Source organism: Ostrinia nubilalis, chromosome 25, assembly GCF_963855985.1.
Source record: "Ostrinia nubilalis chromosome 25, ilOstNubi1.1, whole genome shotgun sequence".
Taxonomy (NCBI): domain Eukaryota; kingdom Metazoa; phylum Arthropoda; class Insecta; order Lepidoptera; family Crambidae; genus Ostrinia; species Ostrinia nubilalis.
The window spans coordinates 10,075,734-10,100,002 of NC_087112.1; the positions used below are offsets into that span (position 1 = coordinate 10,075,734).

At 35.7% G+C, this 24,269-nt stretch overlaps 3 protein-coding genes across 4 annotated transcripts in view; 2 read left to right on the forward strand and 1 right to left on the reverse strand.

Moving 5' to 3' along the window:
* LOC135084165 (guanine nucleotide-binding protein G(I)/G(S)/G(T) subunit beta-1) overlaps positions 1–10,836 on the reverse strand; it is a 47,436-nt gene extending 36,600 nt beyond the window's left edge. Inside the window, exon 1 of the mRNA XM_063978909.1 lies at positions 10,583–10,836. The gene's annotated coding sequence lies outside the window, so the exon portion shown is untranslated. The remainder of the gene's footprint in view (positions 1–10,582) is intronic.
* A 1,122-nt stretch (positions 10,837–11,958) lies between these two features.
* Positions 11,959–24,269, forward strand: part of LOC135084155 (ATP-binding cassette sub-family D member 1) — a 77,842-nt gene continuing 65,531 nt past the window's right edge. For both annotated transcript variants that reach the window (XM_063978899.1, XM_063978901.1), the window contains exon 1: positions 11,959–12,123. The gene's annotated coding sequence lies outside the window, so the exon portion shown is untranslated. The remainder of the gene's footprint in view (positions 12,124–24,269) is intronic.
* LOC135084119 (uncharacterized) lies at positions 15,045–16,282 on the forward strand. The gene is made up of 2 exons (XM_063978864.1): positions 15,045–15,612; positions 16,155–16,282. The coding sequence occupies exons 1-2, from the start codon at positions 15,045–15,047 to the stop codon at positions 16,280–16,282; spliced, it is 696 nt and encodes a 231-aa protein (XP_063834934.1).

Consider the following 24,269-nt stretch of genomic DNA (forward strand, 5'->3'; position numbering starts at 1 on the left):
TTGGTTGTGTTCCCCAGTCGATGAAGCACATGATGTTGTACGTGCCCAGACAACTGCACGCAGGAAGATTTAATGAATGCTACTGACAACGCCACTCTTGTAGCAAAGTTTTGGGCTGACACTGTGTAGGTTTGTTGTCGACACGACAAGAAGAAGAACTCTGATTAAATTACGTCAGACACAGCAGACAGCTTTATGATTCTGACATCAGGCTTTTTGCTATGTGATATTGTAAGGTCGACTCGTCTAGCCTACGTCTAACTATACCTTGGACATTTAAGCAGTATTTTTTTTAAATAAAAGAGCCTTTAAATAAATGTCATGGACAACATACAAAATTGTGTGAAACGTTGACCTACTGAGTTCAACTTCTACTATGCGACATACATTTTACTTGGAGGCGAGTAAATAAAACACGTCTCCTTTCAATAAAGAGGTATTCTTCTCACGTCGTTCTTCACAGCTTTGAAATAGGACTCAAATTGGCGAGGACGTTTTTTTTAAATTCACTTAAAACCATACTAAATTGTGTTTTCTAGCAGAATCGCGTGCAGAAAACCATTGTTCTTAGCTACAATTAGGGGCATTGTATAACAAGAGTAATTTACACGTCATGGCTTGGTTGGACTTGAGGTTTCTATTAAAATATTCCTTAGTTTACAAATTAAAAACTTATCGTGCGATGCCCTCGTAATGAGGTTAGAATGCCGACAGTATTAAATAAGAATAGAAGAACAGACTTTCAGAAACATAGGATTTTTCGTTAGATGGTTTTTTGCCGGGTCAGCTCCCGCCAAACTTATTCACGATCACGGTTTGCACCTGGTTCATCTACATTCTTCTATCTACAGTATTACATTATATAACTAGCGAGTATACCCGGTTTCTCTTAACTAGCGCCCTTTAGTCAATCAGTGAACTATGCATTTATTGATGACCCAACCAACATTACACAAAAAACTGATGAATGTTCAAAACCGTACGTAAGCAACCATTGCTTACGTTGGTTGTTTTTCATCTTAGGAAACTAATAACAACTTGATTAGTCAACAACAACAACCCAAATAAATTATAAATAATTTCACGATAAAAATAAAAGGCAAATCGGCGAAATACGTCCCACTCCACGTTCTGGGACTAACTGTACATAGCGGAGTGGGCTAGTAACAAATAAATAAATAAATTACCCATAGTGGTAGAGGGAAAAGGGAGAGAGACGAAATCATACCATACTAATAAATTTATAAGCAGCTTGGCTTGGCCATGGGACCGATTCTGGTGAATCTGAAATTATGGTGGTGCAACTACCCTCTATACCTCGTGTAGGAAACATGATTACAGAAGCAACAGCAGTGAGTGGGTCGGAATATTCATGAAAATTTAGATGATGTAAGGGAGAGTATGCACTGCATGTTATGTTAATATTACATAATAATATGTTACTTTACAAATTAATAATGATTATATTTGTGTAAAACAAATATTTGCTATAGGATTTGCAAAGTTGTAGCAGAGAAAGTAAAACAAGATTCGATTCCAGTCATTAATAAACCTAATTAATCTGACTGTAATCGACCTGTGGATAAAAAAGCCTTATTTTAACTAACACGGCGAAACGATATCGTTTACGACACAGCTGATGTATTTCACACACGATACGAACCTGTCATGCAGTATAAACCTATCATGTCAATTGCCGGTTTTCCCAATGAAGTGGTGGATAGCAGTAGTGAAATTTTAAAACATTACACGGTTACGTACGACAAGGTGTAATAGGGCAATATTTTATTGTTTATGGGCTAGCTTTTAATCTAAATGAAGGTAAGAAAGGCGTGAACCATGGAGGTTCCGGACCAGAGACCACTCTGGTCTGGTGAAGCACCATAGCCATAGCCCAAAAAAACATTTGGTTACTCCTACTTAAAGCATTGGGGGAGGCCTATGTTCAGCAGTGGACGTCCTATGGCTGAGATGATGATGATGACTCCTACTTGGATCAGCCTAACTTTTGCTTAAAACCTTAATCCTATGTCTATCAAATTGAGACCCCAAACTTTGAGCTAAAAACAGCCAATAAAACCTAGAAATAACTAGTGCCTAAAATAGCAGTCGGTCTAGAAACTGGAAATAGGCGTTTTCTACTGGGGTCTGGAATTTTCTCGCGCTTCGTCTGCTAAGTAATGGCCCAGATTATTGTCTCCAAATTATAATAGAGTTAAAATTGCATAGTGACGTGTAAAACACCTTTGTAAAAAGCCTACCTACAAAAATCCTATAATGACGTGTAATCACGCTGGTTTTAAAGTCGAGAAATACTTAATTGCTGACTCAATTAATGTACAACACATTGTGTGTTTGCTGAAGCTATTATAATTTTCTACAATTAATGATTAATAAATTATTAAGAAATAATTGCTGTTTTATTGTAAATTGAAATGCCACAAAAAATGTGTTTACAGTGCTGTTAATTATTATTATATTTCTGATAGTATAAAGAGAAAAATATACACTTCAATCATAAAGATGATGAGTATTTTATTAATTTGATAATGTAGGTAGATCAAGCTATAGAGAAAGACCGGCTAAAAGATGGACTGATGACATCCGGCAACAAGTTGGGATAAACTGGATGCAAGTGGCCAGGGACAGAAGTCGGTGGAAGGTTGAAGAGGAGGCCTATGTTCGAAGACGAACCTCAACGGCTGTTAAGATTTTTTTTTATGTGACAGGAGGCAAACGGGCAGACGAATCACCTGATGGTAAGTGATTACCGTCGCCCATAGACACCCGCAGTCCCAGGGGCGTTACAGGTGCGTTGCCGGCCTTTAAGGTGAAGATACGCTCTATTTTGAAAGCTAAGATAGATAGACATCAAGGTACCTATACACCGCATGCAACAAAAATGTAGTCTGAAACATAGATCTTTGAACAGTACAAAGTAAATGGTTAATCATAATCATTAATTTACCATCTAAGGGTTAACCCTATCTTGCTATCTTTCAAACACTAATCACTAAACAGCTCTTCTTCACAAACTTGTACAAACTACGAAAATCTTTGCAAGTACTGAAGGTAAGTAAAAACCTTTTGAAGTTTTTTCTCGAATTAATTAGATCAAAACAAATAATAACAGCCTCACCCCTTGCGATTGTTTGCAGAACACGCGAGATGCTGACTCAGCAGAGGACAAAATTGCTGAAGGGATGTAGGGTTGCCAGTTGCCACAAGTTCTCGATTATGGTATAAAAGTGTACCCTATTCTAAACAACTGTCTTCTAGGTTGTCTGGAGATCGCTGAACAGCGATAAGACCGCCAAAATTGTGCTGTATATTTCTTTCTTTTTCTTTTCTTGTCTTGTGTGGTGTACAATAAAGTGAAGATATTCAGTCAGAGCTTCAAGACAGCCCTGATTGACGAAGATGATGACTTCTCAATAATAAAAGCATAAAATATTTTTAACGAGACTGCAAAGAACCACATAAGCAACCATTTACATTTTTGGCAGAAACTGAATGAAGGATTTGTCATTGCAAATTTTGCATAAGCCCCCACAATGAATTCCAGATTGGATTGTGTGCAATTAATGCAATATGCTGTGTGGTAAGACTGGTAAACGTTGATTACGTTTGACTTCTCCAAAATATCCATACAACGAAAGAAAAACTAAGTTACATGAAACTAATCTCCCCTTTCAAGCTGCCAACCCTAACATCGGGCGTCGGTCTATATCGCAGGCCTGTTCAAACAGGGCCGGCCAGCTCAGCTAAACCGATAGCCGTGTACAGTCGACCGCGAGTCCGCGACCCACGTGCCCGATATGACCCTTGCTGCATTAGTGAAGTGTACAGATGTTTAGTATACCCCATCCAACTTAGGTCTAATTTGTGTTGGTCAGGAGAAAATATGTGGCAAGGGCCTTTTGACCATGGCAAGGAAGTAAATTCAGGTGAGCTTCGAGCCAACGGGTTGCGATTGGTATGGCCATTGGCTGATTTTCATTGACTTTCCAGTCCAGGCTCAAAGCATAATCTCCTGCTTTTTCATAGAACCATATCGGGGACGTTAGTCCATTAGCACGGGGGCGTGGAGTGGACTTAGGTCTTTAGTTATTTCAATTATAAACCTCTTCAAAGTCTTGCGAAAAAGCGATAAAAAGTAGGACTCATTATTTTAACAGTTAAGTACGAAAAGGCCTGAAAGAAAAGATCCAATAAAATCTAGACCCCGCGTCAAGTTATGGCTACTATGCAAATAAATAAGGCTGACTGTACATACCTCCAACAGGTTTTTGAACGGTCGCGAATTCGTGACATGGCCAACTTGTACACAAGTAATGAAGTACCACTAGTGAACTAGACTATAAGGGTCATTCCATAAAAATCTGTACATTTTCGACGTCATTTTGTCCGTAACTTTTTTAAGATGCTTTTGAATACTTTATTAGTGTAAATTATAGTTTATTAATTAATTATGTTATGTCTAAAAGGGCCAGTCACTTTATGCTTTATTTTAGGAGAAATTATAATTTTCAATTTTTTCATACTACATTACTCCTATATGACTTCTAATAAAGTATAAAACTTATAACCTTAACATTTATAGATAAGTTAATATACATAATGTAGTTGTTTTGTTATTATCACTATATAAAAAACATCATTCTCTAACTAGTAATTTAGTCCCAAGTGCCGTTTAAAGCTAGGGCCTGACGCTCTAGGGACTGACGATTTGGAGTAAAACTTAACACAAATGCAGATTAACTTTATATTATGAGATGCTTAATACGATGTGCCGAAAATAGCCAAAAAACCACACGTAAATACTAATTAAATTATATACAATTTCTTATTGTAATCAATAAAGCTACTCAACTAGGGACTGACGAAGTGACTGGATTAACACATTTTTCCGCAACAACTGGCACGTTTGCACTAATTCAAAAAACGGCTACCGCAAAGCCAGTATGGTATGAGGATAACTTCGTATCGTACTTTAAACTCAACTAAATGTCATTCACTCTAAATACATATTAAAGCGCAAAATTATAAAATCAGTCCGTGGCGAGGGAATGACGCTAAAAGCTGTAGACTCTTTTTCAACTAAAGTAAATCAAATTATTGTTTATTGAAACCGCAAAATATTCATAGAATTTGGTGTAATATACATTTAAATAGATTATTCGTTAATTAAAACAAAGGATAAAGTTGATGTTTTTATAAATGTGGGTCCCAAAACACAAACTTTTGGAGTACGGACATGCCTAGGGAATGACGTTTTGGGTCATTCAAAAGGAATTTAAGATGTTTTAAAAATAGTTTCAAAAAATATTAATGGGTGATGAATAAAGCACATTGCGAGCTGTTATTTAACAATTTTGGAACAAAATATTAACAAATATTTCATGTGAAATGTGGCGCGGACTAAGAGTTGACATATTTTTGTGGAATGACCCATAAATAAATAATTGCTCTGGTTATACCAGTATCAAATAAAAAGTATTGTTTGCAATATTGTTGATAGGTGTTCGGGCGAGACGCGCTTCGCAGACAGCAAAATCGATATAGCACGGTGTTGCCATTAAAATTAAAAGTTTCGCAATATGGCAAGGGTTGGGGTTGTAAGGTTTATAAAACGAGGCAATAGTAATGCTGATTGATGAATAAAGAAAACAAGAAATGTTTTTATTGGACTTCATATTATTTTATCTTTGGACTTTGGTGGCTACTGCCTATGAGGCGTTTTATAAGCAGTCGGCTAGCTGTAGATCCTGGCTACACAGGAATTGCAGCGGTAGAAAATAGAGACAGGTGGGATTCGATTATTGATTGATCTTGCTTGGTCATGAAACTGATTAGTGGAGACCGGTATTAGAACCAGAAAACTGACTTTGTAAAACTCGCCTGTACCCTGACTGTATTCTTATCTAGATTCCCTTCTGCATTCTGCATCTAACTAAATAACTTGGACCATACGAATAGAGTCCAAAATCGAGTGGCAATTTGTAAATTAAACGCATCGCCTTATACGTTATCATAACCTGTCCCTAACAGGAACAATGGGGGCATTGATGCGCATGCAGTTCTATGATGCACCTGCCGCTATAACGTATAGACTATGCATTGAGAATGTACCCTGTATACCACGCCTTATAAGGTATAGCTGGGTATTACAGCTAAATGGCTGATCATGGTCGGTGAAGGAAAATAGACCTTAAAACTGCGTTTCTCTAAAAGTCACGCCTCAAAAAGTTGAGAAGATAAATACGACTAGTCGCTAACAAGTAACCTTGGTGGTTGAATGGTATTTTCATAAGAATTTGAACACTATAATAAAAAAAAATAAAAAAAATAGCTATGGAACTTAAAAACTAATAAGAATACAGAACAATGGATTGACATGTGGAAAATGTTTGACCCTAAATAACATAAGAACAAAAAAACAGTAATAAACAATAGAAAATTGGCTAGCAATATTTAGACAGGTTAGGGATCAGTAAAATCACCTTTACTGAAGAAACGGAACTGAGAAAGAATAATGATGATTTTTTTACTGACAAGTGGTTTCTGGAAAACTAAAGAATTGTAGGTACCTACATAAAATACAATAGGTACACTTGCACACAAAACATACAATTATTATCATAAGTGAGATCAGTGAAATGTAACTTAATTTTAATGCAAATACTTTAAAAATGTCAGTAATAAGGTAGTTAAATTCTGTAGTTCACCATAAACATCTTGGTTAGACAGGAACAAAAACAGACCACTGAGTCTTTCAAGTAAATTATAACCACATAAGCTGTTTAGTATTTGATTACGTACAAATTCAAGGACAATAATGTGATTTGATCTGCTTCTGATAAGGTAAGATAAAACACAAGTAATCATTCCTTGTCTTTACAAAAATAAAAAATTAATACATACTTCAAAAGACAAAATATGGTCTGGGTTTATAGTTTTTAAACACACAAAGCTGAAATACCAACATAGATAACTAAAACAGTTACCATTGTTTGTCATCGTAGATTAAAAAACAATAGTAACAAGATTTTTATCACATTTATAAATAAAGCATCGAGTACATGTCGTGGAATGAAAAATGATAATGATCCTCACTTATTGGTTGTACCACCATAATTTGTCATTGAAAATGAAGGTTCCAGTTTAAATTTTCACAAGTTGAAACCAATTTTAAAGTAAATGTAAATGGAGCCACTTAAGTCAAACCTTTACAATGTCATGCCCAGTCAGTTTGCTAGTCAATTTTCAACACTTTTTCACACTTCTCAGCGGTGATACACAAACAAGGACAGCAAATATCTTGTTCGTCTACGTTAGGGTGGTCCTTATTCCTACGAAATAATTTTTTTTTCTTATTTTTTGCGGGGCACCACATGATTTGAATATATACCATATGAAAGTCTTTCATTATTTTTTTTTTAATTTTTAAAAGACATTTAGGGGTCGCTACCAAGGTTTGAATTTTAAGTAAAAACAAAATCTGTATTTGTTAGATTCATTTATTTTTAAAGCCAAAGCCAAATAAAAATATTACAAAATTATTGTTGTTGCTATGAACTAAGATATTATGTACAATGTACATATTTGAATCAATTATTTTTTAAGATATAAGAGTTTACTTGTTAGTATCTCGACGCGTCGGTACCATAGGCGGTATAGAATAGGGGTTGAGGGGAAAAGGGGACAAGAAGCGATTGTCTATTCTATCTATGCGATGTTTATATGCACGTAAAATGTGATATAAACACTTAAATAAAACATTTATGAAACCATGATTTAAGATCTTCAAAGCTTTTGTAAATATTTTGACAGCTGGTAGCGACCTCTAAATCTTAACCAAAAAAAAAACAAAAAAAGCTAATTTCATATTTAGAGGTATATAATCGAATGAGAAAGTGCCCCGGGGATAATTCAAAAGTCGAAAAATAAGGACCACCCTAGTCTACGTGTTCAATATGACATGTGACTGAAGAAAAGGATCTTTTTCAAGAATGAGGTTATGAAAACATGAATTTCACTTTTTTGGAGTTGTTCGTCAATCAATTTAAAACTATAATTAACACCCAAGAGGCATGAATAATAGGCATTATGGTGATATGAACCAGTATTAAGTCTCCTTTTTATCACATAGAAGGATGTTTGTTCATTAACTCTATAAATTATGCTTTAGCTTTATGCTAAAGTTAGATTTGAAGCTAACAAAGCAAAGCAATAACATTAAATAACTAGAGCAATTACCTATTTAGAGATTTAAATGCCAGCTTACTTCAAATTTTCTTACAAAATCTTCAGTTTGTACTACATAAGACACCAGTGTTGTGTCGATGAACCATTCTGTATCTCCTTGAACACAAAAAATATTACCTACCATCTACTACACCGTAAACAACACCTGTGTTATTTTGTGCATGGCACAAGTGTTATTGACTTACTGTCAACTAACCCAAAATTGGTTGACCCCTCAAGCTCTGCGAATCGAGACACAATAGAAATCAATTATTATGTGGTCTTATGCAACTGCTTGGGGGTTTAATGGGTTATTTCTAATATATGACTGATCTGTTTGTTGATATAAGTGGCTATTTAGGAACAGACTTGATTACACATAATAAAACTAATAATAACTTAGGGACGTCACTAGTTTGGTGATAATCTCAAACTCTGTGCAGGATTTGTCAAACTGGATGCAGTCTGTGGTCAAGTCAAAGTGAATGCAGCCTGCAGGATATAATTATTATTACTTTGGCCTGACTGCAGACGCATCCACTGTGGCAAATCCTTAAATGTTTCATTTCAAAAGGACAAAATAACTGAATTAAAAGTTATCAATAAGAGTTTGCATTTATTGCTTATTCATCATGGGTAATGCTGGAAAATAACAATTTTAGCTGAAAACAAAGAAACTGCTTGCTATTATAAAATTATACTACTGCCTTTCTTTAGATTAATAACCTAATGATTAAATAATATTATCTAATGAAACCATTTAGTAACCTTCACCCCAACTCTTTAATAAAAACAATGGAAATCACAGCACTTAGTTTATGACGACAATAACTATGTAATGTACTTCCTTTTCTAATAGTCATGTACAAAACCCTTCAGTCACATAGCCTATGAATCTGTCAATAAGGATGTCTCAGCGATAGTAAGTATATGAGGAAATTTGCTCCTTCAACAACAATATTCCCTGCTCAATAGATGATTCCTTTGTTAGTCATCGATTTCGATTCACTTTGTTCTTGAATATTGTAAAAACGTTAAAAAGGAAATATATTTTTCTACTTGTGCATACTATTATATTGCAGCTTAAACAATTTGGCAATGCCTTCTAAGCCAAGATTTTTTTAAGCAAATCATCACTGACCCACCACAGATTTTTTACCAAGATTATGAATAAGATGGACAGATATTAATTTAGTTACTTGTGGTGCAGCAAGCTCTGTGGTAATCTTTTCAAAGACTGGCTTAAAAGGGCTTGCACCCAGAGCCGTAAAAACTATATTAAAAATGTGGTAATGTAGTGCAGGAACTTTAAGAGGTGCACTACATAGTGCATTTACTAATGCTTGAAATGATCAATATTTCAGTTTATATGAATTAAAGCAATATAGGTATCAGGTTTTGTTACTAAGTCCCTCATTGATCAACCCTCAAGATAAATTCATTGGGAGTTTGCTCTCATGATCTTACTGTCAGATACAAAGGTGTGACAATAGAAAATACCAAGTTCCAGAATTTGAAATATCAGTTTGAATAGCTTTTCAAGTGCTGATTGAATAGATGCTGTTGGTGGTGTAGTTGGGAGTACACTGATATCAGCAAAGATGTCTGATTTTCTATTTGATTCCTTTTCCATACTGCTGATAGAATCCTGCAGTGTTCTTCATCACAATGTAGCAATCATGGATCTAGGACAATTACCTTCATTTATGTAAGCAAATAGGTAAATTTCGACTGACAGACGACCGATAGATAGGACATAAAATACGCACGACTGTAGTGAGCAATTATCACTAATTAGCATTATCAGTAAAATATCGTGGCATCTGCGCGACATTACCGTCGAAAATGTATTTATTCACCCACAAAACTACACTTTTCACTCAAAAACACTTCCAGAAGTAGCACTTGGACACTAATAAATCGTAAAAAGCGGATAATATGGGCGAATCGATGTCCTTCTAACTAGCAACAGGGCTGTGCCTCCTCTATGAGTACATGTACATACCTATAACTGCCCGCCGTGTAACTCCTATTTTCTGCTGTTTCACAAAACTATTCAGACAATTTATGCACAGAAACTCACTTTTATAAGCCAATCGCTTAATCAATCACTCCTACAGTGGAATATTCAATGTCCATCTAGCTCAACTGGGTGTTTCACGGTACGCCTATCCACCGGCGACAGGGCGCATACACCCATTTCAATTCACAACCTAAGCTCAAAAACCACTTACTAAACACTCATGATATCTTTACACATAAGGTACAATGTAATTCACATTAGATAAAAGCCTGAACAATGACTAGGATAGCTAAAATTATACTAGAACTTTACCCTTCTGTCAGCAATGTCTCGTAGATCGACCCTCCAGCGGTTATCGGGCGCTTCCTATACCACCATTAAAACTGGATTATCACTTTTTGGCACATTTTGTATCTTATTAACGACACCCCACTGAATTAAGAATTATTCACAAGTTTTTATCACGAAATCATCCACCATTAGCTTTTCATACACCCTCGAGCTCGGTCCTTTTCACGGCCATTTGCAAATTGCGTCAAAGTTCCTGGAACGTGATTGGTGTATTCTGCGCTAGTCTCGGTTGGATTTTATTGCGACATCTGGTGGCTGCAATAGAAACTAAAGTTTTTGGTTTTCAAAAATAAGCTCTGTTCCATTGCATTAAAGTGTACAAGTGTTTCCATTCAATGGTTTGTACGTCTTTTTCGAATAGGCTCAAAAGGGTGCGGTAAGGATCTTTTGAGAACCCCGCAATGTGACGTCAAACTGGGCGTGAGAATCAAAGCGCGCGTAATTCAACTGTAAACTTTATTGATAAAAAAAATAGGTTTTCTCATCTAAATGTGAGTTTTGTTGAAAGTTTTGTTAAACTATTTGATAATAATAACAAAACATGATTTGTATTATTATTTGAATGACTTTATAATATTTGTACTACTAGTAGGACTTTGGGCTACATTATCATGGATATCGTTTTATTGTTTGGGCATTGGAAGGAAGAAATTGAAGATTGTATCTTAAAATTAAATTGTATCTAGATTGAGAATGGGCCGGCGTAAAAAGGAAATTTTCTTTGTTATTAATTTCTAAAATCTATTATGTGATTCCAATAGGCGACGGGGGTCCAACCAGCGACTTTCGCATCTCGATTAAAAAGTCCGATGCTGATACGTTGCTTTTGGCGCTGTCCTACTGTCGTCTTTTATTTAGATACTTCTCTATCTGCAATCTGCATGCTCTGTCTGTAAAACCTCAGGTGGAGTTGAAGCAAGACCACGTTTTATGAATGAAAATAATAAAAAGGAAAGTTTGATTTCTAGGCACACTATGCATAATCCTCAATTATAATCATCCAGCACACAATCTACGAATAACGTAAAATTTCTTTATAAATTCCTCATTGATTTATTTTTTCAAAAACTATTATTTTAATCTTTGGATACCACTGCAATCATTCGATATGCGTTAACTCTAACGGGTTTGAGCTCAATGAAGCTCATTGAATAATGTTTTCTTGAACGCATCCGACTTAAAAAAATCAATATTTTTTTTACTCTTGGCAACTTCATCAAACGCTGCCTTTGTTTTGATTGGCTGTTTTGCAGTTCCGCGCCTAGATTCGCGCATGCGCTCATCCAGTCTCTTTTTCTTTCTTCTTCACTCACTGTTGTTTTGTCTGTCTGTGTCTGTCAGTGTGACGTGTTTTTCTGTAGGTAGTCGGTGCAAAAATTGTTATTGTTTTTAAGTTTAAACCGTGAAAAGTGATAGAGAACTAAATTACTCTCTTAATCCTTTGAGAAGGATTTTGCTGGAGTGTTATTTTCATAGTTTTAAGAGGTTTTCCTTTCCATTTGGTGAGTAATTTAATTGTTTTATCATTGTTGTTTTGTTGTTCCCCACAAATGACCTTTTTGTGTAATGTTCTAGATTAAAAGTAGATATTTGCATGGTATAGCTTGGCAATCAATGTATATTCTAATTGGATTTTATGTGCTTTGTCTTTAGCTGTTCCCATGACCTTTTGAATGCATTTAAAAGCAAAGAAGAAGTTGTTGTGCTTATAATAAATATAAATCAAAACAAGATCGAAGGCAATAAAGACATAAAGGCATCTTATTACTAGGTTATTGTAGTTTTAAAACCAATAAGATTCTCAATGACATTGTTTCTTTGTAATATTAATAATGTATACTCACACTATGTACTAATTACTTTTTTTTTACATTTCTAATTAAATTACCTACATTTTAATTATTTTAATTAATAATTAAGTACTTTCCAACCAAACATATCATTGGTTTTCATAATATATGATACTTTCATTCATATCATAATAATAATAAAATCGTTTTTAAGAAAATTTCAAGTACCTACAGGTATTATTATGTCTCCTAGCCTAGTACTATTAGTGTTATCTAATCCCTTCTTGTGAACATGTAGGATTGTACAGTAATTTCAATTCTTGCTTTGCAAAAAATAGAAATAAGTTTATCTCCCAGAGACGAAAAGAAATATTTCATTAACCCTTTCACGCATATGGGACACATTTGTCCCCACATAGTTTTCACGATTTACAGTAATACTGGTTAAGTTAAACCATTTGTAGTTTAATATTCTTAAATTTTATTATTACCTTTTATGATTTATGCGCTAGAAATTATAAAAAACTCGATTACATGTATAAAAAAATACTGGCACAACATGTGAAAAAAAATTCGTTAGACGTCAAAATTTAAAAATATTTTTTTATTACTTATCGGCTTTCTGTCACTGTGTTTCTTCCAATTTTTCATTCAATGGTAAGTATACTTATCGTTTCATTGCATATTTTCGTTTATCTTCGTACGAGTTAGGAATATTATGTAAAAATCTAATTGGGACACGGGTGTCCCTATATGCGTCAAGGGAAACTTGGTTCTTACTAAGGATATTGTTTGCGTCGTTATAATTTGTATGTTTATATCGATGTTTTATTATAATATTCATACATTTATTTGTAAACCATTTGTCTTCAAATCGACATAAAAAAATTCGCTCAGGAAAGACGAAATTTTGGAAGTCATGAAGTATGATGATTGATGATAGCGACAATGAGGATGGTTTCCTCCTAGATAAAAGGGCGTCTACTACTGCTCTGCTCCCCTGAGGACTTCCACAACGATCGTTTCTGTGCTGCTCGTATACATGAATGTATACGAGAAGCACAGGAACATGAGGCTTGCCACACTGCGTCCTCCTATCCGTGGGCGCCACTTGAGAAATTTTCTGCCCTCACTTCTGCGAGCTATGTGCCCTACCCACTGCCGCGAAAGTTTGACAATTCTGCGGGCTATGTCTGTTACTTTGACTCTCCTGCGGATCTCCTCATCAGACTTTGGGTGACTTTGAGCCTTCTCATGAGGCCCATAGTGAAGGAACACGTCTCCGTTCCGCACGCCATCACTGCCAACACACATTGCTCAAAGACTTTCTATCAAAGGTCTTGAGACACTGCGGTATTTTTGATAAGAAGATGTCGCGAAGCTTCTCGGATGTTGTCCCCCCGAGTAAGATTCAACGATTGTAGTCACGGCACGGCTGAGACCTTGGAAGACCTAGAATCAATGCTCTATGGCCTCAGTAGAGGCTCTCAATAAATGGGATTCAAAATAAATAAGGACAAGACGAAAAATTATGTCAAATATCCGTGTTACAGCACTCCTTTGAAGGTTAGAGACTCTACACACAAAGTTGTTCTTGGAACAAACAGTCAAATTAGGTAGGTCTACTAACTTCAAGAAAGATGTCTATGATGAGATGAGGATCAAACATAAAAATACGTAAGATAAGACGCTATCTATTTTAAATTTCTTATTATAAATATTGATATTATGCTTATTGATTAAATTTCATTTGTATTTTTAGTGTGGTTTGTATTTATTTTGCAACAAAAGCGTCGAAGTATTTTATTTCCCATATATGAGGCAATGTATACCTTAACGCATATAGGGACATATGTGTCCCCGACTGAAAAACACTGAAATACATAGCACTTATATTTTCTGTACTACTTTTATGTTAAATTAGACTAAAATAAATAGATATAACTAAAGAAAAAATAATTTTATGGTTTGGATTAGTTATAAGCGTGTAAGGGTTAATTCAACTGTACATAAATAGGTTGGCAAGCATAGACATATAAAAAGTTTTTTAAGTCCATCTTGGCAACCAACAAAAATGTCTGACTAAGCTGCTAAACAGGCAAATATCCTCTTACCTAGTAGGTAAATATTATGTAATTTGCTATAGATGTGACTCAGCAAAATGTAATGAAAACAGCAAAAAACTCTAGTGAACTTCCATTATTTATGTCATTCAATTTTTTGTTTATAAATCTGTAACTATTGAATAATTTAATAGTTTGAAGTCTATGCAAATAATTATTCTGTTTTTGCTATCATTTCTTTCTACATTGGTAGGTAAATAGGACTGAAATTTCGTTAGTTCTATGCTATTGACATACTGGTAGATTTTTCTAGATCAAGTTGGTAGCCAAACAGTACGAGATTCTTAAGCCCATTTTCACCTTCAATCCCAAATTTTTAAAAGCCCTGTGCCGTATACACACATAAGTTTTCTATGTATTAACTTCTATTTAAATACGTTGTCATGTAAATTGAGTCAGTGTAATACGATTGATCGGAGCAATAAACATCGTTCAAACCACAAGTATTGTGTCGTCTCTCATTAATTACACTCACCCCGCGCATACACGCGCACATTGGTGACCCGCGACATGCAGTCCACGCAAGCAACACCAGAGGACAAAATGGAACTATCAGCAGTAACAGTGTCTTCAAGGATCCCTGATTTTTGGCGTGACCAACCCCGACTTTGGTTCGTGCAATGCGAGGCGATACTGGGACCGCAAAAATTAAGCGACGAAGCGAGATACAACTTGGTGGTCACAAAATTGGGAAAGGAGGTCGTCGAACAAGTTAGCGACATACTACTGAAACCTCCCGAGTCTGGAAAATTCGAAGCCTTGAAAACTCGCCTAATGACTGTCTACGAGGAATCGGAGATGCGACAGTTCCAAAAACTCTTAAGTGAGATGGAACTTGGCGACCAGAAGCCCTCCCAGCTCCTGCGTCGCATGAGAGACCTAGCTCGCGACAAAATACCCGACGAGACTCTAAAAATCATGTGGCAGGGCCACCTTCCGTCGTCCATTCGAGCCGTGCTTGCCGTCAGCGATGTCCAGGTTTTGGATAAATTAGCAGTCATTGCTGATAAGGTCATGGAGACCTCCAGACCCATACAAATATCCGAAGTTCAGGCGTCACCTTCAACCAGTTCAAACGGTGACCATGCTTTTATTTTAGCTGAAATAGCTAAACTAACCATGAAAATTAACGACATGGAGAGAAACAGAAACCAATCAAGGAATTTCAACAACAATAGAAATCGTTGGCGATCGCGATCCACGTCACGAGGTCGTAACCAGAGCCGACGCACGCCCGACAGTCCTAATTGGCTTTGCTTCTATCATCATAAATTCCGTGGTAGAGCTAAAAAATGCGTAGACCCGTGCTCCTGGAAAAGTATGGTAACACATAACAGGAATTTTGTTTTCATAGGGGTCACTTAAAATTTCTGTCCGCATTTCATTATTTCATACATGTTTTTCCTATTACGCGGGCTACACGCATACAACCATCCAGCGTGATTATAAAAATGTACGCACGCCACAGATTAGAGATACCAGAAGGGCTACTCTGAAACGCTGTTCACGTAGTTTCGGGTCTATCTGACATTGTCGCTCATGCTGGCATTTTAAAGCGAAATGTGAGAGAGATGGCAACTTTCGAAAATTCGGATAACGTTTTTCGGAGTAACCCTGCAGATCCGGACGCGTGCCAAAATCCGCATCACTGGAAAAAGGCACTAACTAATCCCAAATCTAGTTTCAAGTTATCAAGTAAGCCAAAGACGCGCAGTTTTGTCGTGGCTTTAGCAGTGGGCTTCATGTAACATGGAGCCCACTGCCAATGAACATGGACCATGTTTGTTGATGGTGAAGAACCGATGTTTTGGTAGTTGATCAGGACAGGAATATTTTTACTATCCTTGGCCTTAAATTAAAGATACTGACTGTGTACTGTGACGCAGTAAATTTGCGTCTGTGGCCCTTCAATACTTTCAGTGCTCCCTTCAATAATTTCCTTTCAGGTTTTAGTAAATGCAATGAACAAACAGAATTTTTTGTGTAGTCAATACAAATTACGAAGTTAACTTACTACGTACTTGTGGTACTTGGTACTTGCGTGATGCTTACGTTTAAAGCGATTATATTTATTTTCTGTAGGCAAGTTGTTTCTTTTGAAACATGTTGCGAAAAGTCCTTGAATTATATCTGCTTGTTGGCTGTTTTACACGAGTGCAACTTTTATTTTATTCCTTTATTTTACAAAATAAAAAACACGCTGGTGTTGTCATCACGGCATAATAATAATTAGCGTAAGTAAACACGTTAAACAATTAATTGTCTAATGAACCATCCTGATTGTCAGACAATAAAAAATACTCTCATAAATCTATCTTCTTCTAAATAAAAATGATTTGCTGTTCGTTAGTCTCGCTAAAACTCGAGAATGGCTACCGATTTGGCTGATTTTGATTTTTAAATAATTGTTGTAGTCCAGGGAAGGTTTAAACGGAGAAAACATGGGAAATACGATTTGAATTCCACGCGTACAGTCGCGGGAATAAATAAATAAATATTAAAATAGATGCAAGACTTGGTTGTAGTTAGTGAAGACGTTTGTATGAAAATATCAGTGGTTCGATATTTGTGCGCTACCTGTATTAGGCTTGCAAATTCAATTTAATCGTCCGCGTTTTTTCATCGCCAACTCTTCCGCAAACGAGTTCGTAACTTGTAACATAACGTTTTACTACCGCATAGTAACCGGTGGATTCCGTATTAGTTATCAAACCATATTTACGTTTTAGCTAATTAATTTCTTTGGCTTTGAATGAATATAGCGACGTCATTATCAAGTCTATCTTAGAAGTTTTTAAGTGGATTATTTTTAGTTGATTAAAAAACCTGCAATAATCTTTTTTATCGTAAAATAACTTTAACAATTAAATAATTAATAATTTTCTAATTATTTTTTACTTTTTAGGAAATATTAGTACTTACTTAGTAAAAAGTTAAGTAACGACTCGCGGTTATAAGACAGTAAAGACAAAGTAACTTTCTTAACAATTTAAGTTAATAATTGCTGGCAGCAAAAAATTAAGAATTATGATAAACGCTCTTACTGTTATGATTACAATGGTTTCGTTAATTTTGCGCGATCTTCTGTAATTTCGTTATTAACTTAAATTAAATAGTGTGGCCAGAAGTTTGTTTTCTCTGAGAAAAACTTTTTTTGACAAACAAAATCTTATAAATTGGTTTATTCCACTTTGATCACCAGGATTTGATCGCACAGATGATCAAAGTGGACTCCAGGCGACACTTTGGTGTCCTTTGATCACCCATGGATAAGATCGCCTAGGTGATCAAAGTGGACTTCTTATCCATGGGTGATCAAAAGACACCAAAGTGTCGCCTGGAGGGAGTCCACTGATCACCTGGGTGATCAAATCCAGATGATCAAAGTGGAATAGACCTATAAATACACCAGTTCAACAAAAACATTATCTTATTGTTTCGCCGCTCTACATTAGTACGCAAAATGTCCATTTTTGGTTTCCAATAAAATTCCTTTGCCATACTGTTAACGGAAAATACCTGATTCATCTCTCGATCATAAGTCAAATGATATTCTGCTTTATTACGTTTAGAATCTACATATTATGTGTGAGATGGCACGTAGACCATACAAGTCAGACCATACTCGATTGCTTGTCAGTAGTTGTCAGGTTGTAAAATAATTTTATACCTAGACCTATTGAATATTTATTAGCGCATAATATAAGATAAAGAGTCCGCGATTTTTCCTACTAGATTAATTAATTAATCTCATACATGCACAGTATACCTATGTGATTAATCAAAAATGTTTGAAATTAATCTAGTTTTGAGCTCGTTTTGTGTAAACGCTCAGTATGTTAAAAATAGTTTCAAAAGAACAGATTTTTTTTTTCAGACAACCATTTATTTATAAATTATCAGAAATATTGCACAACGTTTGCTCGATTTCATTATAGGTTAGTGTTAAGTGTAGCAAAACTGTTGAAAAAAATCTTTTTTCCATTTAATTATTTGCAAACAGTTGAAGTTAGTTGCGTTTTGCGTTGCGCCGGCGTAGCTGCGTTGTGCAAGCGATCGGCGCTATAACTAAGTTGTAAAAGTAAGTTCTCGCGCCGATGGACCGTGGCGCTCATGAAATCAACGAAGCCTGCATTTTGTGGATTGATTGATTGCAGCCAGAACTGCTCACGAAAGCTAAGATTATCTGTATATTAATAGCTAGTTGTTGCCCGCACATTTGCGTGAATTTTGCTACATTTTTCACAAAAATAGAGCGTCTCTTGATCAGAATTTCAGAAGCTCTACCAAATATCTCTTAGGGCTGATTTTTCAATCGTTGGTTAAGTTTTAACTGAAGAATAGAACTGTCATTTTGACTTATTTCCCATACTAAAACTGTCAATATGCCAAACTTATTCTTCAGTTAAAAGTTATCCAGCTATTGAAAAATCAGGCCTTATAGAAATGAATTATTCCAAATACAAACATTCATCCCTTATTTAATTTCCATTGCAAGTTTTATTTGCGCAAAATATTGATAATGAAATAAATTGGCTGGACTTTGAAAGGGATAGCTAAAGTACAGCCATAACCTTTGATTCATCATCATCATCATCATTTTCAGCCACAGGACGTCCACTGCTGAACATAGGCCTCCCTCATTGATTTCCACAAAGGCCGGTTGGTGTGATGGCTGCCTGCATCCAGCGCCTTCCCGCTACCTTTATGAGGTCGTCGGTCCACCTTGTGGATGGACGTTTACCTCGATTAACCTTTGATTGTGGCAAGAGAAAAAATAGGAATTTGTACCAAGCATCATTATAAGTACAAATAGCCCGGTTTTCCCAACTGAATGAGTTCGTATATTTTCCCAAATCGTGGTCACCGTTGCGAGAGTTGCGTGTAGGGTTGCCAGGCGTCCGGCTTTAGCCGGACATGTTTAGCTTTTTACGGTCTTGTCCGGCCAAATATTGTCTTGTCCGGCCTGTCCGGCTTTTGTTAGGCTTTTTATTTGGCCTGCTGCGCTAGGCGAAAGTCGAGCCACAGAATAATATGAAGCGCACGCATCAGGATGCTATCCCAAGTAACATTTTACTCCATTTAAGAGTTCACATTTAGTTCCAATGTGTACTTAAAGCATTAGTACAGTTCACTCGTGATGTATAAGCTGTATTATTGCAATTAATTACACCTATACCTGTCTAAGGGACTTATAGGAGTGTAGACTAGTGTAGAGTTATACTTTTATACGATTGTTGGTGTTATAATACTCTAACAACTATCCTTTAGTCAGCCATCTGACTAAGAGCATTATAGGAGGGTAGAGATACGGCAACCGCTGTTTAACGGCCTACTTGTACGATGTTATAGAGCTAGCATTTTAATAGAACACACGTGGTCATTTATAAAGCCAAAGGCTGTTATGTTTACTTGTTTTAGACTGTTATACAGCTAGTAGCTGTAGTAGGACTTGTTTGTGATAATTAAAATAACCTTTTTTTACTATCTGTACAAAAGTGTTTCAATGGTTCGCATGTACACTGTAGGCTGTTAAAAGGACTATATGTGTTGTCCATTAACATCAATAGCAGTTTATTTGTCCACAAGTACTACTCTTATTTGCTTTAAGCTGAACACGAATGTGAATGTGATATTCTATTACACATTTCCGCAAGCCTGTTTTTAGTTGTTCATGGTGGTTCTGTACATGATGCAGAGGAAAATATTATGCCTGAACCTGAAATTTCCCTTCAAAATATACCAGATATCAGAGTGTGATGATTGCAGTTCTTGTGATAGTGAATACCATTTTGATTTGGACAATTATTTAACCTTTCGCAAAAAAAAATAATAACATGGGCTATTGAAAATCGTATTCCTCATTCCGCTTTGAATAAATTGTCAAGCATAATAAACGAATTTAAACCGGGAACACTACCGTCTGATGCTTTAGGTATTCATACTTGACTATTAGTACCTGGGCTAGGCGATTTAACGGACATTAATAATTTTTATTGCGGATCTCTAAAATTTCAGTATTTGAAAGAATTAAAGATACACAATTGACCTGAACTAGGTACATCTTAAAGCTGTACATAAGTTCACATTAGAATAAATTTATAGACATTAGCGCTGTAGTGGTACAAATGTGGAACTTCATATAGATAACAGCATTCTAACAGAACACATGTGAACCTAATATACGCTCACCGCATTAAATTGGAGTTATAACAGTTCACATAGCCGTATTTCATTTCCACCATTTTGTTCTACATAACCTAAAATATTTACCAAATAAATCTCCAAAATTAATGCAGATTTATCACAAAATTCGCAGATAGAGCGATTGAGTTTTGGTTTCATGTTATAATTAATTACCGTAATATAATTATAATGTCAACCCAATATCAAAAACTGAAAATTGTAGATTTCCTCTCAGCCAGTTTTAAATATTTTAAAATGAATATCGCGTTTTTACAGAGGCGCGTAAATATTTTAGCTGTAAATATGTATACATTTCACGATAAAGTTGCATTCCCAATGGCATTAACATTATTAAGTATTTAAAACCCGTGTTATTATTTGCATAAATGATTATCCGCCCGAGTTGTTTCCCTCTTGGCACTCACGTACAAATACCAAACTAATATTAAAATGTGGAAATAATTTAAGACACACGTGAACTTTAGGTAGCATTGGAGTACTTTTGTCGGACTTTATAACTTTGAAAGCTGTGCATTTAGCCACTTGTTACTCTTTATTGTCCTCACGTACGTTGTATGGTTCACACTGCGTCCCATATAGTGCCGTAAGTCAGCCTTAAGTACGATGTTACTACTTAAACTGCTATTATAATGCTATTATACTGCTAATGTACAGCCATAGTGAACTTAAAGCTGTCTAATTTGTGCCCAAACTGGTTCTATAAAAGCATTATAGCAAGCTATACAGCTCGTATACAGCTGACATACACAGCTTGTGGAGTACATGTGAACGACTATTGAACTCTTAAATGGAGTAAAATGTTACTTGGGATGTTGGGCAACCGATGATACGATGACAGTACTCACTCGCCCCCCCCGTCACATGTCCGGCTTTTAGAGTAAAATGTCCGGCCAAATGAAGCACAGGGTCCGGCTTTTGTCATTTTGGACCTGGCAACCCTAGTTGCGTGCCGCGAACGATCCAAGAAGGCGGGTCCGGGGTTCACTTCCAAGGGGGTCATTTGTCACACATGGACCCGCCGGATGTGTTTGCTGCCATCATTCAATTTGTTAATTCCGTGCTGTATTTTTGTCGAAGGTGGATTATGGGTTTGGCAGCATTAATTTGTTAGTTTTTGTATACTTTTTGTGCGGTAGTCTGTAATTGGTTTTTGATGTAATGTGCAGTTATTTGAATATGACACAATGTAAATTCTTCCTCGTCTATTCTGTTGACTAAGAATTTACATTGTGTCAGACATTGTGAGTGATATCCGCCTTAATCAAAAAACTCCTAAACCTATTATAATAAGCATGTATAATATTGTCTAAAATGGTGTATAATCTTGTTGGTGTTACTAAATAAATAAATAAACTCATAAAACTCATTTATTTTTGCAAATAGGCTTTTAAAAGGCTGAGAAGGTTCGAATATTACTTAGCTTTCTTGTTTCTAAAGCTCAAAATTATTCAACTTTTATCTCGTCTACTAAAGACCAAGTACAAACACTGACACAAAAATCCTTTTAAGCATAATAATTTATTGACCAAATAGAGATCTAATGTTTGTCCTTTCCTTGTCATCTACCAGTAATTTATTAACTTTTCCTTCAAAATTTATGTTTTCATAACTTTAGCTTTAAAGATTGCGACATAAACTCAACTGTGTTTATTCAAAGTATCGTATCTAACTACCAAAAACTCATTATGTGGTTTGAAGTAGGTATTTACTATGTAGGATAATATGATGTTTCAAAATGTCATAAGATTTCTGATAAACTTTTGAGGTAAATCGCGAATTCGTGATCATTTGAAGGTCTAACCAAGGTTCAGATGGAATCTGCAATATGTATGCCATAATAAAAATGTATACATGTCTTTATGAATCTTTCTATGTTTGGTAAAACTGAGGTAGACCGAGTGATTAATAGAGAGCAATCTACATTTTAATTAACTTTAAAAAATCGAATTGTTTAAGGTGTAAATCGAACCCACGTCCTTTCGCTTGCCGGGCGATTACTCTCACCATCTGAGCTACTAGACATTGGGTAAACTAGTCGATATTTTCATTTTTAACCGACTTCATAAAATGAGGAGGTTATTATCTACATTTCAAATCGGAGGTAAACTTTGATCCACGGGTTTTAATATAGGTAGTCTAACTTAATTTTAGTATGTAGTGTATGACTCACTCAGTGTTCTAGACAAAACGTAAATTTAAATATACCTCCGGGGAAACACTAAACTTGCTTTTACACGCCATTTTGTCACTTCCTGTTTTTAAAGCTAACAATGGCGAATTAGCGGAAATTGACTTGTAAGTTTTCGTGCGTAAATAAGTGTCTTTCTGTTTTTAGTTTTTATTTAATAATGAGAATGTTTTTGGGAATTTGTTATGAAAAAGAAGACTGCATCTCACTTAACACCAGGAGCGATTGCGATCAAATACCTGCCTTGTCACTTGTCATGCATAAAAAAAAATACCAGCACGAAACAGGCCCTTTTGTGGTTATTTTATTTGTTAATAAGTACCTTACATCACTATTATAGTTTTCTTTCTCCCATTTGTGGCATTTTTCACTGGTACTGAGACCCCTAAGATAAGTGATTTCCACCAAGCTTTGATCTTCTAAAGTGTTTTTACTACTTTGAGCCAGCGTAGTCTGCCATAATATCCATAATTTCAACTCTTGGCTATTGTAGGTCATAGACTCGCTAAACATCGTGCCTAGAGAAAATTTTCCGTAGAAACTTAGGTAAGTACTTAGCGGCGGAAAGTCGAGGTTTCACTTACGCGGCCGACTGCGAAAACCGATATCTTAAAACGGCACCTAGTCCTAACCATGTTTACATACCACTCTTGGATATAGCAAGTACTCTAAGATATTGCAAGTGCACACTTTACAATAATACTTTCCTTAAAAATTGTCCTTTCTTTATAGTTAATTTCCCTACGATATTTCCTACAGGTGTAGGAGTTTCTTTTCTTTTCGCGTCGACAAAAAACCTGTACCTGTACCAGCCCAAAACTCCGCTACAAGAGTGGCGTTGTCAGTAGCATTCATTAAATCTTCCTGGGTGCAGTTGTTTGGGCACTCAGGGCACGATATCATATGCCTGGGGAACAAAAGTGTGTATGAGTTGATCTATTGATATGGAATGCTTCAAAAGGTTATAGAAGACACTTTCGACGCAGAAGACCTAGGTCGCATCTCCTGTAACCCCTCCCTTCACATACTTATTTTGCAACTGTATGTAGCCTATGTCCTTTTATTAAGGTCAAATCTGAACAATAAAACAAATTAGTTCTGCGGTTTAGTCGTGAAAATATAATTTAAATACGATTTATTATATTTGCATCAATATTAAATAATAATTTATCAGTGTTATTTATGTTACTTTAGGTCTTTCAATGTAATTGATTGTGAAAGCGAAACGTATGCATGATTTACATTTCCTTAATATATACTCAACATCAAATAAATCGCACCTTCCGCGACGCGAACTTTAAAGATTTTCTTCTGACACAATCATAGTGCTCCAACAATAT

What these genes read in the sequence shown, in the direction of transcription:
- LOC135084119 (XM_063978864.1), top strand. Translation starts at nt 15,045, where the DNA reads ATGCAGTCCACGCAAGCAACACCAGAGGACAAAATGGAACTATCAGCA. An exon ending in ACCTTCAACCAGTTCAAACG is followed by an intron (nt 15,613 to 16,154) that starts GTGACCATGCTT and finishes GTAACCCTGCAG; the next exon opens with ATCCGGACGCGTGCCAAAAT.